Here is an 18,737-nt window from a genome sequence, read left to right as displayed (position 1 = left end):
GTTTATTTTAAATTTAAATTCTGATATGCGTAGAGTGTATTACTAGCAGTTCAAGACCTTGGATGCAACACCAATTTAGGCTGAAAAGATCATTATTTGTAATTTTCATAAATTCACTGACTTTATGAAAAATACCTAAATTCATATTTAAAATAAAATATTTTTTTATTTTATATATGCTTTATTTTGTATTTTAAATATGTTTAAAATACAAGCACATTTTAAATTTTAGAACTGAATTTAAGTTTGGATTTTTAGTAAAATAGCCACAATAGGTTATCTAGTTCGGATCATGGATCACTTTTATCATGTTATTTCTGGCATAAAGATGAGTTTTTGAAGTTTTATAAATTCAATGATGACAACTAAGCATGTTTAAAATTTTACAAGGGAATGTAAGTTTGGATTTTCAGAAAAAATAGCCACAATATGTTCTTCTAATCATGGATTCTTTCTGACTTTCTATTTCTGATTATTTTCTGGTTATTTAGACTAAACGTTTGGATAAAAATGAACCACCTATGAGAGAGCAGGATCATTTTCGATACAAGATTTTTGTCAAAAGGGTTCAACTTTCTTTTGTGTTTCTGTTTCCTGCTAATAAGAATTTTAGTAAAAAGGCTGAGGCTTCTCCTTCTGGGTGCAATGGTAAACATCTTAGCGTTTGCTGCCCTCAAGTGGAACTGTTGTGGAATTACAACACAAAGAAGAAGGCTTGGCTTTAATAACAACCTGAACTACAGGATCACTGCGCTGCACCATTTCTCAGACATGCACGCCTATAATGTTTGTTTTCACTATGATTCAGAAAATCTTTCACCTGCAACACAAAAGAAATTTTCTATTATACAGAATTGAAGAGAGCTTGGTGTGACATTAGTGAGACTATTAAGGTTGTTTCAGACAGTTTCATGACGTTAGCTGGGATTTAATGCTACTTTGTAAACAGAAACCCAGATCAACCACGACAATTAAGGTATTCCGATTCTGATGGAATTTAAAAAGTTGAGTTTTTGGGCGTGGTCCTATTGCATCAGGTAGTCAGTCCAAACTTTTACAATTGGATTCTTGAATTTGACTGTACCATTTATACCTTCACAATAGTTCCAGGACTTACTTGTTTTTTTCCCCCCACAACTTACAGATTCCTTTCCAGAGACTCTGCGTTCCAAGAACGGACAGAAAACCTTCCAAAACTTCCATCGAACTATCATGAAATGCACACACCACCTACTCCATTATAAGGTGAATTTAAAGTATTTTGACATTTTTGTTTGTTCTAAAACCTAAGATTAAATATACATTTGTAGCTCTTTAATTTAAGTCTGAAACACAATTTACACAGTACATAGGTTTAATGGCTCTAAATATGTAATAAAGGCAAAAACATCTTTTTAGATTGAACGTTCGATGACCCCTGACCTGGGGAAACTACAACCTAAATGTTTATTATGGCCTGACAGGGGTCGTCACATCACACATAACTGAATAATTACATATATTTGCATTTGTTTATTTGTCATGAAAGAAAATCCTATCATAAGTGGCTTAGACTCTGGAGGAAAGTGGAGTATCATCTGTGAAAAGGAAGGCAGTATCTCTCTCTGAGGATGCCATTCTTTTTACATCTTTAACTAGTTTCATAAAATTGCAATTTTGCAAAGTTGATCCTTTTACAGCTCTTTTTACATATATATCTACTGGTGGATGTGCTCTTTGTTGTTTTTATTTGAACTGCATGTATTCTTCAGCCAGAAAGGATTAATGTAATCAGCTTTTGTACAGGCAGAACGTCTGTATTAGAACCTTCTCGATTCTGAGATGGCTGCTATCCTGCCGACTGTGACTTTCATGCAGAAAAGCAGTGAAATAAAATCAAAGTGAGGCACCATGTGATTTAAAGTGTGAAGACGTGTCACAGGAGGATGAACTAGATGTCTCTAAGTGCTGATTTAAATATTTATCTGAGCTGAAACCTCAGACTAAGTACTGACAGCTGCACTAAATGCTCTCAGCTGCCACTGAAACAGATTTGGATACAGATCAGTACACTTGCTCCAACAGTGAAGTTGGGATTTTTTTTTTTTTTGGTTTTTAACAACTTAAAGAATTGTGTGAACTAATGTTCTAAAATTCTAATAAATATTTATGTGAATTTATTTATTCAAGGTGTTCTACCTCAAGCTATATCATCTCTGCCTCTGATGAAGCTTGGAAAACTTGTTGAAGATGTTAGTTATAGGAAGAGCAACAATAAGCAGCCCACAGACGATGCACAGGGTTCCTATCAGCCTCCCAGCTACAGTAACTGGGATTGTATCACCGTAACCCACAGTGGTCATGCTGATGGTGGCCCACCACCAGCCAACAGGGATGGTCTGCAGTTGTGACTCCTTGGACTCTCTCTCTACGAAGTAAATAAGAGCAGAAAACAGAGAAACCCCCAAAGATAAGAAGAGCAGCAGCTGTCCCATCTCCCTTGAGCTGTGCCTCAGTGTGGAGCAGAGAGAGCGGAGTCCAGCTGAGTGACGGGCCAACTTCAAAACACGAAACACTCGGGTCAGCCTCAAGATTTGTACCACTTTGCCAACGTTCTCCAGCTCTTTATTCCCGTCTTTCTTTGTGCCATCACAGATCAAAGTCACATAGAAGGGGAAGATGGACAAAAAGTCGATGATGCTCAGAGTGCTGCTCAAGAACTTCTTGGCTGAAGGAGCAACAACCAAACGAAGAATAAACTCTGCAGAGAACAGAAGGATGCAGATGGTTTCCAGCAGGACTAGCAGTGGGTTTTCTATGCGTTTTTCACCAGAGTCCACCTGATGAAAGCCCGGCATGCTGTTCAAGCACATGGAAACAATGGAAACAACCACAGCACTCACAGACACCACAGCCATCACTTTGGCTGAGGTGGAGTAACTGGGATTCTCAAGTCGAATCCAGATATTCCTGCGAACATTTGCACACCAGGAGCCTTCAAACTCTTCCAGCTCGTCCTCAAAAGCTGGAAGATTCTCAGCTGAGGAGCCTGAGCTTTGGCGGTGCTGATCATCATCCCCCTGATCCAAACATATCTTCTGCATCAGCTCCTGAAATCTGTTGCTGCAACACAAATCCAGGTGGTGCTCCTTGATTCCCCAGTACTCCAGCTCCTGGAAAAATGAGACCATGCACAACCCGTCAACCAGATGGAGCTTCCCTGTGAGGTAGAAGTTATGAATGGAGCAGAAAAAAATTGGGTTGCGGTCAAAGTAGAACTCATTTTCAGAGGAAGAGAAGTCGTCACAGAGCTCCAAAATGGCTGCTCTGGAGGCGCAGTGCAGGAGGCGGGCGAGGCGGGTCTGTGGCCATCTCCTCAGGACAGAGTGAGCCATGCGCTGCCTGAATCCTCCAACATTGATGTTAATGAAGCAGCCATCAGCCTGGTGAAGGACTTTGCCGTACACCATGACGAAGCACCTGCTGCTGTCAAGACTCCTTCCTGTTCAGAGCACCTGCAGACCAGAACACAGGTGTCATAAATGAATGTCATTTATGCACCAAAATAAATAAAATACAGAATACAAAATGTAAAGCTGGTTAAGCAGTCATTTCTACTGAAATAGTGGCAGAGACTGATAGCATTTCTTAAAAGAATATTCTGGACAAATGATTATCATCATCACTAACACTTATAAAAACAAACAAACATCTGTTACAGAGAGACGGCATAATGTCACCTGACCTTGTGTTGTCGAGTGGCTCTGCTCAGTCCGGACTGCAGGAGCATTTGAGCGTACAGCAGACTGAAAACTCTGCACAGCTTCTCCCAGGCTGGGAGAAGCTCTCTTAAGATGTTTAAACTTTCATGTGTGATGCATGGACAGGCCATGGCGCTGCAGCTCGTGTGAGATCTCCAAGGATTTTAATAAGCTTTGATGTTGGGCCCTGAAATTCTTCCAGAATCGTAAATGTTTAAATGATATTAATGCAACGGCAGAAGGGTAAACATGCAAATCTGCTCCGCTCTTTTTTGAGAAATATTGTTTAGAGTTCATTTTCATACCAGCTAAATGTCACAAACCACAGATGAAGCAGAATTTTTGAGAATATTGTGTGTTGTAGGGTGTCATTGGGATGAGCAATGTCTGGGTTTTTACTCCTGGATCTAAAACCCTTGTTTCAAATCTCAGAGAAACAAAAGACGATTGAAGAATGTTTAACAGAATGAGACAAAAATAATTAATGCATTTCTGGAAAATTGCTTGTCAATCCAAAATTGAGAACTTTTATCATTTATTAAACAGATTAAGTTATCAAAAATCTGAGAATTTAGTGAAATAGTGTGTTTACTTTTGACTTTATTGTAAAACCAGATACAAACATCTTATACTTAAGTAATTAAAACATTTGAAGACAAAATACATTTAACTTTTAAACATATACAAAGTGAAACAAAGCTCAAGATTTCATTTCTTGCTTAGACTATCAACAGCATGTATTCATTGAGCTGCTTGTCTCTAATAATCACATGTCTGCCTTTTTAGAAAATCTGAGCCTTTAGCACAAAATAAAAGGCAGATGTTTAAAACTTCCCTTTTCTATCTGAAACAGAGTCCCGCCAGGCAACTTTTGTTCCTTACACTACCGCACTGTGGCACAGCGGGCAACAGTTATATTTACTGATCTCCTGTTCCACTGCACAGTGTTTACACACACTGCACATCCAAAACTGGTACTCCTGGATAGGACGACCGGTCACGATGCATGTGGGCAGTTTTCCCTCAGCTCTAATAAAAAACAAAAAGCAGAACAGGTTGAAGGAATACCAGGAAATGCTGTGGCAACTTTAAAAATTCACTTCCAAGAAGATAAAGACCCCCTGCGCTCTGATATGTCATTAACATAATCACACATATTTCCAAGGACAGTCTTGGTGTTTTTTGCAGAAGGTTTATTGTTTACAGTGTATTGTTTTGAGTCAATACTCTAACAATGGAAATGTCTATGGATATAATGAGGGTTTGATCTTGACACTATGGTGTTCTCACCCCTCTGAAGAGCCCTGGGCCTCCACCACGCGGCTGTCCTTTGGGGGATATTTGGTGAAAATCTGCAGGGCCAAATCCTCGTAGAGTTGCTGCTGCTCAGAGCTGAGACTCTCCAGAGATTCCAGCTTGATGAAGGCCTTTGAGCAGGTGCCAAAGGACCGGTTCGCTGCAGAACACAGAGCCAACAGGGAATAGATCTCAACAGCGGGGATGATGTCCTCGTACTCACGAAGATGAAGGGCTGTAAGATGGAAAACATGAGGCAAAGTTTAGAGGGTCTACAAGCTGACAAATTTCCACTGAATGATTTCCCATTAGATTTAAGCTTCAAACTAACTGGCTTTGTCAACAGCTGGCGAATGAAGTAACACCAGACAACATGTCATAGATACAGAAAGCTCAACTGAGTAAAAACAATCATTACATCATCTTCATCTCATCTGGTTTAGAAATGCGTTTGACTTTAAACTAAAATTCTGATGTCTGAGACATTTAATTGTTTTGGAAATCCTAATGGAGTACAAAAAGTTTATTCATGAGTGATTGTGATTATAAGTAATTCATACGCCCATTAGGTTTTGGCAAGAATGAGCACAGATTGTAAGAGTGATTTCTAACAAAGACATGGTATTTTAGAAAATATAATTATTGATTATATTGCTGCTTACACCGGTCCATGTTTTCCATCTGATCTGCATGTTTCTCCCTGTTACTGTAACACCATGAGGAGCTAGATGATTCACAATGGGGGTTTGGGAGGAGATTTCCTCAATGAAGCATTTCAATGGATAATTTCATTATTGCAGTTTTTGAACACCAGGTGGCAGAAGACTTCTAAAATAATAATCTAGTAGCAGTCATCTTTTAAAGACAGTAGAAAACGAGCTGATGAATCTGGTTTGTTATTAATAGAATTTATTCAAACTCGACAAATATATGTTGTTGTTTATCAATGTCGTAAGGAATACCGTAATCGTGTTACACGTGTATACACATTTATATAAACATACAGTATATTAATATATTTATAATTTTAGGTAACTGGGAATTATTCTGCACCTGTGCGTGTGGCGTTCTCTGGGTAGCCTGCATGGAGCTGCCTCTGAGCGAGCAGGAAGAAGTGATACGCTTCAGCTCCGCGCCAGGCGCTGTCAATGATGCGATTGTCTGATGACGTTGCATCTTCTTCAAGAAGGCCAGCAAGTGCAAATGTTGCCTAATTACAAATAATGATACACACAGCAATACATAATGTTGATTCAATAAGCTTGTAAATGGTCCAAAGCAATATTTGTGGTTACGCTTTATTGAAGAAAACTAACTACAGGGTACGGATGAAGGGCAGTAATTTACCTCTGACTTCTTTCCTTTGGCTTTGATCTGCTGGGACGCCTTCATCTGCTCATGGTAGTCCTCAACAAGCTGAGCTGCCAGAACGTAAAGCTTCTTCACCCGCAGAGGTCGACTCATTTTCTTCGCCTCCTTGTCTGCTATCTATAATCAGAAGTCACGATCACACTCCTCAATTCACCATTCGACATTTGCAAATGAGGTGCTGTTTGGTTGGTAAGTGTAGATGACTACTAACAAACTGGAGCTGTGAGGAGCCTGAACCAATAAGAGATTTTAATCTTAGTTTTATTCATTATTAAAATAAAAAAGAATGTCATTCAAAAAGTAAAAACTTCCTGCTTGAATACACTAAAACAGAGCCAAAAAAAAAACCCCAATAAATCCTGAGCCTGGAGTCCTTCTAGCAGCTCATAAATCTTATTTGTGGCTTAGTTAGTTTGTGTCAATTTTGGCCAAATCTCACTCAGCCAGGGAGAGATTTTATCCAAGAAAGGTGTTTAATTCTGGGGAGTCAGGAACAGACTTTTTGACCTGAATATAGTAAAACATAAAAAAAAAAAAACAAAACCTTGTTTCTAATGATAAAAATAAAACTTTACGCCCACCTTAAACATGAGTTTGGCTGCATCAAGAAAGTGGTGAGCTTTCCGATAAAGTTCCACTGCTTCTAGAGTTTTATTTTCCTCTAGAAGATGAGAGGCATATTTGGAAAGGAGAGATTTTATCTCCTTCATGTTGTGGGTTCTTGCCAGTTCCACGGCTTTGTTCCACTGATGAGAAAGCAATTGAAGAGAAAGAACAATTCCTTTTTTAATTAATCATTGAAAAACATTATATTTATAAAATAAATCCTAAAAATTTCTTAAAGGGCTGCTTATAAATATAAAATTGAATAAAATTAAAAGCTCTAATGTTTATCATTTTACATTGTGTCCAACTAAAGAGCTATTGCAACAAAGATAGAAGTTTTAGAGCAGGATTCACACCCAAAAGCCAAATATCTATGAGCGGGTGGGCAGGAGGATTCAGGTTGGCTGATCTTGTTGGATCCGTGCGTCACTCGGAAACTCCGGCGCCACAGCTCATCCGTCTGTCTCTCACCTGGTTCAGATGGACGCATGTGTCCACCGCTGCTTTTGGCTGGTTGGACTTCAAGTAGGCCTTCACAGCCTGTTCACACATCCCCACTGTGGCAAACATCTCTCCGATTTCCTACACACAGATAGGCAATAAAATGGGATAGAATGTACATTTACAAATTGTCCAAAAGCACGCAAATCTCATGGGAACGAAAAAAATGTATTTAAGTTTGGCGCACCGGTAATAGTTTATGATTTTCAGGGAGGTCTGCAGCTAGCAGCTCAAGGCCATTATAGTCCTCCAACTTGTAGTAACAATCTGCCAGCCTCTCTTGGTTACGCCCCTTAAGGTAGTATGGGACTGCCTTCACCCTTTAAAGGAAGATGTTTAAAAGTGAGAACAATGATTCAGATCCTTTTTATCCTAAAGAAAAATAATTGAACAAAAAAAGGGGTGGTGGAAACAAATCTTTTTGGCTACTCCCTTCTTCAATTGTTTCTTTTGAGAATCAAATTTTTCCCCATTTGCCTCCAAACTAAGACTTCATAATTCTATAATTACACAATAATCCACAAAGAAAGCGTTTTTGTTGTCATTGTTTCTACTTGACATGTAGAAATGCTACCAACAATTAGAAGATGAAAAGTAGAATTAAATACCACTTCTGTCTGTCAGCAAAGTAATCTCCAATGCCATTATTAGCTTGAGCAAGCAGAGCGTCATCTGAGTATCCAGAGCCTGTGTCAAGAAGCTGCAGAACCTTGAACCAGTCTCCCAGCTTGATCCTTAGGTTGATGGCGAGATCTCTACAGAGACAGGCACCATCACATATAAATAACTGATTCAAAGTCAAGAGAAGTTGGCATAGAGTGTCTTGATGTACCTCCGATCCATATTCAGGTACATGCTTTCAGCTTCCTCAAATCTGCCAAAGTAGGCAGCCACTTCGGCTTGTTTCATGGGCTCGCTCTGCAGGTTGCCCAGGCGCTTGACAAACTGAATGCCCGGGTAGTCTTTGCAGCGGACAAACGCCTCCTCGGCTGTCTTCAGATCAAGTTTTTGTAGGGCTGCCTCGGCCAGCAGATGCCTGGTAGGTTAGCAATGAAACATGTAGAGACACTATGTAAAGTTACAAAGATTAGAGATACATAGCATGAAGTGCATGCATTTAGAACCAATTCAGTTCAGTTTATTTATTGCTGTCCAAGTCAATTGCATACATTTCAAGATTTATGAAACAATTCTTCAGTGGAAAAGCCTGTTATTTAATATTAACGATATTATTACTATTACAGATTGTGACTAATACATAATGAAGGCTGGTTTTGTTGTTACAACCAGTTTTTGAGTGATCCTGCAAGAACTGACACCTGAACCAAAGAACACACAATTGCAAACACTCACACACACTCCTGTTTGTACTCATATGGGAGCTAGACGTTTCTGTTGGTAGGGTAAAGAAAAGTTCAAATGCTGAATATTATGAACTTTTTAAAAGTGGATTTTTTTTTTTACTCTAAAGTTTTTACAATCTTTTCATTTCAAAAAATCAACATTACAGTGTGATCTACATGGCTGCTCCAAAAAAGAAAAGTAAGTTATAAACATCAACAAAAGAAATCTGGGAAAATAATTTCAGCACCATATTAAGAAAAATTCACCAGAGTCTTGGGTGAGGATTGTCTTCAATGAACTGTGAAGCGTCTTCAATGCCCACTTTCTCAATCAGTGCTCTGCTGTCTCTCAGGGAGCGGATTTCAAAGTTAAAGAGGTTGTCTTTATTTGGCCGCTCTGGATTCTGCAAAGAAACAATGCATGATCATCTGATAATTGTGCATGGATTTAAACTTTTATGGTCCATAATTTTAGTTATGTCAAGAAATGTATATTTAGCTGTTAAATGTTGACATGTTATATTAAAATAATTTTATGACCAAATTTTAAGTTCACAATGTTTAAAATAAAATAAAAACGAGTTAATAACCATTGTGATTATTTCTTGTCTTAAATACTGTAGTTTACCTTCATAATCTCATCAAGCAAAACTGATTTGATTTCCAGATCCTCAAAGTTGCAGATGTACCCAGAGGTTTGAATGGGCTCCTGTTGGTACAGATTTAGAGATGTGTTAATATATTTTAACTGTAAATTAGACAGCTGCATACTTGTTCTGATCACACTCAAAAACTTACTTCTGGGTCAAGGTTCCTGAACACGTACATCCTGGTTTTCTCCATCACGGCAAACAAATCCGGATTGTCATTTGCCCACTTCAAGTCCCAGACATCTTTACGCTCAAACTTCGACGGATCTCCTGCAGCAGCCTGGTCTCCTGTCCCTTCGCTTCCGGCAGGACGAACTTCCAAGTCCAACAAAGTCAGCAAGCCCGAGATGTCAATTATGGCGAGACGACTAAAGATGATGATAAATTATGAGACTTAAATCAGAAATGTAATGTTCTTCTTAAATTATTGTTAAAACTTATCTTGGCTTATTCTGCAACACAGCAGATGACAGTCAGTGGCTACCTGGAGTTGCAGTTTAGAGATAGATAATGAGCTCGGCTGTTTGAGGAATACTTCTGGACGAGGGCTACATTTGGAAGGGTGTATCTCTGGATGATACCGGACTCACGGCCCTATAACAACAAACACTTTTTTGTTTTTACAAAGATATGTTTTTACACACGTGTGACTTTTATTTCAAAACTTTAAATCAGTGAGACAACAAGCTAACTAACAGTACAGAACTATGGCCTTGTCTCATTGAATTGACTTCCTTTTGTTTTATTAAACAAAAATGTACATACCACTATCAGGGTTTTATCTGTTGCTGTAATGCAGCAGATGGGATCTCGAGTTGTCTGTTGATAATAAAGCAGAACAAATCAATAAGAAGTGTAATACATTTTTATTAATAATGAACTCTTTGTTTTATTTGTTCAGTCATGTTAATTACATTTTTAAAAATCACCTTTTAGTGCTTTTGTTATCTTGAGATAGAAGGGAGGCTGCTATTTTGAAAAGCTTTTAGTGAAAGTGGGAACTTGACCAAACTGGGACTTTTGAATGCATAAATACTAAAGAGGCAAAACAAATATATCTTACTGCAAAGGTATTTGAAATATCTGGATCATCATCGTTGCCTCCAGATGGACTGCTGTCGATGTGATAGAACCTGTAGAGAGCGGAAACTGGGAGCATGAGCAAGAGAAAGCACACAGACAAGCAGCTGCCGTTCCTCTGGTGTGATCTTTGGTCCGGGTGCGAGGCTAGTCTTGGCAGAGCAATAAAACACAACCATACTGTCTGGAACCTCAGTGGTATTTCATGAATGAATGAATCCTTTTCACTGTGCTCTCAGGGCCAACATTTTGCACTGTAATGATGAGCCAGTAAAGCAGAAACTAGTACTGTGGTGCTCCACTATAAGCGTTGAATGATGGGTTGTGTAGAACGCAGAGATTTATGAAAATATGTTGTTTTGTTTGCCAAATATGTGCATAAACCTTGTGAATATAAGGGTAAATGTAATAAACATGTCTGGACTCACCTCTCCCTGCCCCCTTTCTTGGTTCTGGTCACTTGGTTGATCTCCAGAGCGGTCAGTTTCTTTGCCACTCTGTATTGCCACAGATAGAAAGCTTCTTTGGAAGCAGTAATGACATGTGTCCTCGTCATGGTAACAAATAGTGGATCTAACCAGAAAAAGAAAAAATTCAACATGTAGCTTGTTTGGCTTTTGGCAGCTTGGAATGAAATTAATTTGTGCCAGCTTTCACTCTGTTATTTTACAGATTATGTGGGAAAAGCACTCATATACATCCAGACCTTTTCCATATTTCGTCATGAACCACAAATTGTATTCAATATATTGAACGGAGATTTTATGCATTCAATTAACCCATAGTAGTGAAACAGACAGAAAATGAGGCATGGTTTTCAAACTCTTCATAAATAAACCTCTTGAAAGCATGCCAAGGACACATTAGGCTCCCTTTACTCTGGTACCCCCAAGTGAAACCCATTGCAAACAACTCCCTTCAAAAGCCGTGTACTGTGTAAGTAGTGGACAGTATTCAATTTGATCTCAGTATAGACACAGCTGGTCTGTGAAGGATGTTCTTAAATCTGACTGATCCAAAATTACTTTACAAAGAAGAGTGGGCAAACATTTGTTGAACTGGTAAAAACAGGCAGCTGTAAGCAAAGAGAAGATATTGTGTCGATTCAGGAGGGCAAAACACACATGATAACTTGTAAAAAAAAATATTAAAAAAGAGAGATAATTTCCTTCCACTTAACAATTATGAGAAAGGTTGTGTCGGTGGTGCAAAAAAATAAAAACCTCAATAAGAACTTTTGAAGATTGTGGTTGTAACGTGACAAAACATTTACAAAGCACTTTATTCCAAACTCTTCTTAATAATTTGAAGAATTAGTATTAAACTAACCGATGTCGATGTATTTGGAGTCCAGAGGAGTACCAATAGAATTGCAGAGGATCAGCACGTACTGAAAAATACACAGAAGGTTATTATATGACCTAGATACCAAGACAGATCACACTATTTTGCAGTACGAGATTTAAAATCTAACATTACCCTCGCAAGATTCATGGTTTCTGACCCAACATCATCCTGTAATTCAGCAAATTAGAAAAACAAGATGAAAGAACAATCTCCATTTTCTAACAAAAGAAAAAAAACAAAGTCTTGTTCCTTTATTACCTGAGGTTGTTTTTCATCGGCCTTGCTGGCCAGGATGCAGAAGTCCCCTGAGGTAGTAATAGAAGTTAAGTTCTTGACATATTTCACAAACTTCTCGTTGTTTTTGGTGTCCCAGTAAACTACACAGTACTCCTGGCGCTCTGGCTTTGTGTAGGCGTACACCACGGTGCTGCAACAGTAGCCCCACTGGTGGAACACAAGAAAAAATGTGAGAAGAATTACCCAAACCATCAGGATCATTTCAGTATGTTCTCAAATCTCTTTACTTCTCTTGATACTAAAGACTTGCTGAGTAATTCAGACCTAAAGTTAAGTCTTTCTCTGAAACAATTAATCCAAGTATACCTTACCTAGAAAACTTGAAACAAGCTTATTAGTCAGACCATCGGGATTTCATGAATTTAGCAGTGTCTACCACAAACAATCTGCCAGTATTAATAAAGAGTGTTAGTATTTACTTTGTAGTCTGGCCTTATGTTGGCAAAGTAGATGTAAGAGTCCACAGCCAGGGCAATTCGCAGGCCTCCTCCCTCCCATGAGATCCCAGATAAGTGCTTCCCGGATACTTTCAGAGTTCTCAGATGCTGCACAGAACCAATCACCAGGTAAAGCATTGAAATAAACATTTTTCAACCATTTCATAAGATGTTTTAACCTGTACTTGTAATGCTTTTTGAAAATGAATAATTATATTGGTGGTTATCATCATTATATTACTTTTCATATTTAGTAATGCTATTGATTCTACTGTAGATTTTGTGAAGTATAGAAATTATATTTTATACTACACTGTTTTGATATGCACACTTACCTCTCCAAAGGGTGTGTAGAACTGCACCACATTATATTCTTTGTCCATATTTGTGGCTCTGAGGGAACCTGCCACTGCCAGCACACTGCCACAGTGGTTCCACTGGATACTGATAACATTCATCAGAGTGTCGATATATACTGGGTCTGAGAATAAAGTAGTGTCAAGTGGCTGTTAGAAAACATATTTTTCACATTCAAAATCAAGGAGTGAAAAGGTTTTCGGTTGCTCACTCTCATCATTCTCATAGCGCATAATCTGACACCTTCCATTGTCGAAACAGATGGCAAGGCACGGACAGTCCGGCTCACTGTAACCCCCAGCTCCTGCATACCAGTGGATTCCAGCTAAGCTGACAGCTCCGGTTGCCCCGGCAAGACAGTTGATGTTCATTTTCATCTGAAAAGTAACAACATTTAGAGTAAGCAAAAAGCAGACCGTGAAATTATTATAAATTTTTTAATTGAGAAAGCATTCAAACAGTAGGTTAATGTCACAATCGTTCTCATCCACAAGATCTTTTATAACCAGAAGAATGTGTAACTTATTAATGTTCTTCCATGACAACATGAAAGACTGAAGGTTGTGCAGTTCAACATGGCCAAGTTTCACAAAATATACTCCATTTAAGTTCACACACTCACGATGAAGTTTCCTTGATTGTCATAAATATGTACTTCGCCGTTGGCCATGCCGAACAGCAGGATCTTACTGTCAGGAGACCAAGCAACATGAGCAAGTTGACTTCCTTTCAACTCCTTTCCCCAGATCCGGTTGCCTACAAGTGATACAAATACAAAATGCAACAATCATATTGAAGATGTTTATATCCATTTGTTCATAAAGCAATGAATAAATTTGTTACAATAAATTAAACAATTTAATCTAACTAAAAGGGAACTTTTACAACCTTAATGATATATATTGTTTTCACTTAAAGTAACAGTACCATCCACCGATCCAACAATGACAGCCCCGTCTTCATACACAATGCAGATCTTCTGACCATCAGCGTTCCAGCTCATGCTCCTCACTACTGATTTGTTCCTGTTGTTAATCATCTCCTCATACCAGGCACCTGGGCACACAACAAAGGCTTGCAACTAAGTAATACAAATTCACTACAAAGCAAACAAAATCTTATTTTGGCTGCTGTCCTCACTTTTGTACAGCATCCACACAATAATGAGTCCATTCTGGTCGCTGGTTGTCAGTTTTTCATTCCGTTCATTCCAGGTCACTACCTGCACTGCACCTAAAGGTGTTTCAAATATGAAAAAGGAGATAATTTTTATTTTACTCATTTTTGTTTGGATACTACAATTGGTATGAATATGAAAACATTAACATACCAACTACCAACATAAAGACAAATAATAAAAAATGTGTAAAACTAAACAAAAATAAAAGAAAACACACAAAGCAATTACATATGACCTTCAAAAATATATTTTAGAATAGAGTGCTGGATGAAAACAAACATGAGGAACAAACCCTACGCAGTACATCTTAAGAAGAAAGATATTGTTTTGCAAATGTCCAACTACTGAGTCAGATTAAACTTATTCTTCTATACTATGGTGCTAGATGTATTCAAAAGGTATAAATATCACCCCACAAAAAATTACAGTATTAGGGAGCATTTCTTTTAGCATGTAGATTAATTTCACTTCCTGCAGGAACAATCATGCAATATAATTCTGAGCACAATACTCACCACTGTGTCCCTCTAAAGTCTGATTCATGGACAGGTTGCTGGGGGCAGCAAGACCTTTCAGTCTACTGTCGTCTAAAAGACAGTAAAACCATTAATGAGATGATTTATTATTTATTGTGAAATGTACAATATTAGGGAAACATATATTACTGGTAAATATTACATCTATGTAACAATTTGTGATACATAAATCACAAATTTATGTGATTATGTGATTCTTTTGTTACTGTAATCACAATATTCAAAAATCTAATGTGACTGTGAAGTTAATAGTGGCCCATTTTATTATGAGAATGTAGAACAAAATGGGGTTATAATTACCCCATTTTGTAAGGACACTCAAATCAGTTTTTTGCTTTATGGATTTTTAAAAACAACAGTTTTGATCAATTTTCTAGTACGTTTACCATTTACAGAACAACTGAAGGTCTGTCCCATCGATAGAGTGGTACCACTTGTGCTTATAGTGACTGAACATTGAGAGACCTGTGGTAAGCCTATTAAAGTTTCAGCAGATTTCTTTTAAACTGTAATGGCTATTGTTTTATTTCCCCATAATCTCAGTCACACAAATGTTACGTAACATTTCATAAATACACTCTGACACATACAGAACATTAATCCTTACTACAATTACAAAAGGTATTTAACTAAAGGTTGAGGTTTTTCAGATTCAGCAAAACGAACTCATGCATTATTAGGCAATAATGTCGATATGAAACAAACTCCCTCTATTTACTATAAATGATATGCAAAAATATTCATACCTCTTCAACTATTTTACTTTTTGCATAAAGTGAAATTGTGTATGTACTATACACTTCCAAATATTTCACAGTTTTTTGAGAGGTCTTTGTTATAAGGTCTCCACATGATTTCCCTGTCCAGCTTCCCTGTCCCTGCTTAAGAAAAGCATCCATGCCACCACCATTTTTATTTTGTACTATCAGGTTGTGTTCAAGTTGCTAGATTTCAGCTTTTTGCTTCTTCATGACATGTTTTGTTAAGTAGTGTTCTCCAAAAAACTTTCTTTCGATTAATTGGTAGATTGTAAGGAACTGAAAGTTACATAACACATATAGTACACCGATGTGAAACATTATCTTATCATCAAACTAAATTCTCCATAACAGCTATTTCCCTCCTTGATAACAAAATAGAGTGTTTCTAGTTCTATTTACTGCTCTTTATCTGTTTCCATCAATGACTATTCTCTAATTGCCTCGTGTACAATATCATGTCATTCTTTCTCTTTCATATGTTGCACTGCAGTAGAACATATTTTATATTTTTACTACAGTTGTTCTTCTTTCTCTATAACACCCACCATACCTTTAAGTCCTCCACGATCAATTCATAGCATTTTATAATAATTTCATCTCTTCTGATATTTTCCTGATCAAAAGAGATCAGGAAAATATCTCTATTTTTCGAAATGTTCATCTTTTCTGATTCTTTTCCCATATTTTCTCCAATACTTCCATCCCTTTTTATTAATAACTGCTTCACCTTTTCCCAGATGAATTGCTATTCAATCTATAAAACCTCCCCAAAACATCTATATTTCCTCTAAGAATAAAATACACACAGGTGGGCTCTATGAACAAATTAGATGACAGCAAATGCTCAGAATTTTATTTAGGAGGAAATGCTTTACAGTTGATTTGCTTGCATAGGGTTAGGGTTTGTTTGTCTGGTACGGAGGTTTTTGTTGTTTTATCACAGCACAAAGCAAGTAAAGCTGCAAAGAAACCGAACCCCAGTTTTAAACTTTCAACTTACCCGTTTGTGTTTCAAGCTTCAACACTCTCAGCAGACCATCTTCTCCGCCACATGCAATGAACCCCTGGTGCTTGTTCCAGGACAGGCATTTCAGATGAACATTGTTGGGAATGGCGATCTGCAGGACACAGGAACGTGAGAGGCAAGTTGTTTTCAATATGAATTTAACTGACATACTGGTCAGTGGCTAAACTGCTTACCTTTTTGCTGAGGTAAATGAACATGGTGGTTGCGGGATAATAGCAACTCTGACTTTAACCTACGAATATACAATAAATATCTCGGTGAGGAAATGTAACTGTTAAAAAGAGCTGAAATTAGTCGCGTGGCCTATTTGAATGCGTCGTTTTTACTGTAGCCAACACCGTTAGCTTAGCTAGGTTAGCATTAGATGCCTACGAAAACAAAAGGAAACACATTTTGGTTTTTTTTTTAACTGTACATAGTAAAGCCACTCTTTTGTTATATGAGATAACGGTGGATACAGCGTTTCGAAACAGTTCACAGACGAAGTTTTACTGCTTTTGTTGATAGCCTGCAACCATCAACGGCTTCAGCTTCCAAACGTCTCCCATGGTAACCGTAGACCGGAAGCATCAAGTATTTCGTTGCACTGGTAGTTGTAGTTTTTCTCGTGAAAGTCCTGCGGCAGGAACATTTCGACCTAATCGCTGAAAAGTCTTGCTCGTTTGCTTGTTGTTCTAAATGGGATTAGGCTTTGCAAAACCTTAACTAATTATGAGCTAAATTTCCATCTATTCATCCCGAAAAAGGAAAAACAAAAGTAAAAAACATTAAAGCAACATAATTTGTCTGACTTCTGTAAAATACAATAAAATCGCTGTGCTGCAAGTTATTTTTTGAGTCTAGTTTTGCATGAAAGAATTTAAACATGCCAAGGTTTGTAATTGTCTCTAGCACACTGTTGCACAGAAATTAGGCAAACCTAAATCTTTCATGAACACAACAAGGCATTACACAAACTTTTCCTACTGATAAAACTACTTTGTTGTTTTTATCTGTGCGGAAAATTCATAAAAAATAAGTGGGACCAATTTTCCATTAATAGACATTGCAAAGCCAAATACTCAACTTTGAATCTGTTTGTTTCTTTGTGAGGTGCAACCACAAATTACAATGTAATTTTGGGGGATTTTATGTGCTACACCAATACAAAGTGCTCCATTGATAAGCGAAAGGAGAATAAACATGTTTTTCAAAGTTCCTCTTATTAAATGTAAATTCTTTATAGAAACACCTTCTTATGCAATAGGAGCAAGTCTTTTGTTGTATGCTTCTACCAGCTTTGTGCATCTAAAATGTTGCGCATTCTTTCAAAAATAGCTCAAGCTTACTCAGAATTAATGGAGAGTGTGTGTGAACAGCACTTTTCAAATCATGCCACTGTCTCTCACTTATTTATTTAGGTTTGGACTTTGACCAGGTTATTCTACCTCATAAAATTCACTGGTCGAAACCAATTCATTATTTCTCAAACTGTATGTTTGGAGTTGTTTTCCTACTGGAAGATAAACCTCACCCAAGACTCATGTCTTCAGGCTCCAGCTGTTATTTTCTCTAGGATTTTCCTTTGTGTCACTGTATCTTCCAGTCTGATCAGCTTGCTTGTCGCTGCTTAATGAAGGCATTCCCATAGTATGAGGCTGCCGCTACCATGTCTTCACGTGAGTTGTCTGTCAAACATTGCATTTCTCAGAAGGCCGTCTGGAGCTCCATGTGCCACATAACTTCTGTGTCGCGTAAAGCTGGAAATGAGAATTTCTAGAGCTCTTTTAAAATTGGGAATTTCTTCTTGCTACTCCTCCATGATAGTTATTTGTAGAGTGCATGGATAGTTCTTGTCCTATCAACAGATTCCACCACTTGACCCCTATAATTCTGGAGCTCCTCCAAACCAACCACAGAGTTCTTGGATGCTTTTCTGATTATTTCCTTGTCAGTTTAGGCGGTCATGTCATGTCAGGGTTGCCCTCATATCATACTCTGTTTTCAGGTGATGCACAGTACAACATTCGATGTTCAAATGTTTGGATATTGTTTTATAACAATCATGCTTCAAATGACAGTACATTATCTCTTTCAAACTGCAGTGTTACTTTGTCTTGATCTTTTTTGATCACTAATGTTCTCTAGCAAACCTCTGGAGCCTTCACACATTTATTCTGATATTAAATTACACACCATTTACTGTTAAGTGAAAACCAAAGACAGTTG

At 37.8% G+C, this 18,737-nt stretch overlaps 2 protein-coding genes across 2 annotated transcripts; both read right to left on the bottom strand.

Moving 5' to 3' along the window:
• Positions 1-220: 220 nt before the first annotated feature.
• LOC102219214 (potassium voltage-gated channel subfamily S member 3-like) lies at positions 221-4,232 on the bottom strand. Its single transcript, XM_023353321.1, has one exon. The coding sequence runs from the start codon at positions 3,447-3,449 to the stop codon at positions 2,190-2,192; it is 1,260 nt and encodes a 419-aa protein (XP_023209089.1). The 5' UTR covers positions 3,450-4,232; the 3' UTR covers positions 221-2,189.
• A 91-nt stretch (positions 4,233-4,323) lies between these two features.
• wdr35 (WD repeat domain 35) lies at positions 4,324-17,091 on the bottom strand. The gene is made up of 28 exons (XM_014468806.2): positions 16,703-17,091; positions 16,503-16,620; positions 14,721-14,792; positions 14,166-14,258; positions 13,953-14,081; positions 13,648-13,781; positions 13,237-13,402; positions 13,004-13,149; positions 12,651-12,776; positions 12,193-12,378; positions 12,067-12,102; positions 11,917-11,977; positions 11,016-11,160; positions 10,571-10,640; positions 10,273-10,326; positions 9,992-10,101; positions 9,656-9,875; positions 9,486-9,566; positions 9,125-9,261; positions 8,347-8,550; positions 8,123-8,269; positions 7,702-7,834; positions 7,485-7,595; positions 6,989-7,153; positions 6,384-6,524; positions 6,090-6,246; positions 5,031-5,271; positions 4,324-4,769 (listed from the first exon to the last, which is right to left on the bottom strand). The coding sequence occupies exons 1-28, from the start codon at positions 16,724-16,726 to the stop codon at positions 4,619-4,621; spliced, it is 3,558 nt and encodes a 1,185-aa protein (XP_014324292.1). The 5' UTR covers positions 16,727-17,091; the 3' UTR covers positions 4,324-4,618.
• Positions 17,092-18,737: the final 1,646 nt, after the last annotated feature.

The sequence above is a fragment of the Xiphophorus maculatus genome, chromosome 19, assembly GCF_002775205.1.
Source record: "Xiphophorus maculatus strain JP 163 A chromosome 19, X_maculatus-5.0-male, whole genome shotgun sequence".
In the NCBI taxonomy this organism is placed as follows: domain Eukaryota; kingdom Metazoa; phylum Chordata; class Actinopteri; order Cyprinodontiformes; family Poeciliidae; genus Xiphophorus; species Xiphophorus maculatus.
This window is presented reverse-complemented; position numbering and strand designations above follow the sequence as displayed.

Coding starts and splice junctions, on each gene's coding strand:
- LOC102219214 (XM_023353321.1), bottom strand. CDS start 3,449: ATGGTGTACGGCAAAGTCCTTCACCAGGCTGATGGCTGCTTCATTAAC.
- wdr35 (XM_014468806.2), bottom strand. CDS start 16,726: ATGTTCATTTACCTCAGCAAAAAG. Junction 13,782..13,952: donor CATTGTTGGATCGGTGGATG/GTACTGTTACTT, acceptor TATCACTTGTAG/GCAACCGGATCTGGGGAAAG. Junction 11,978..12,066: donor AAACCATGAATCTTGCGAGG/GTAATGTTAGAT, acceptor TGTATTTTTCAG/TACGTGCTGATCCTCTGCAA.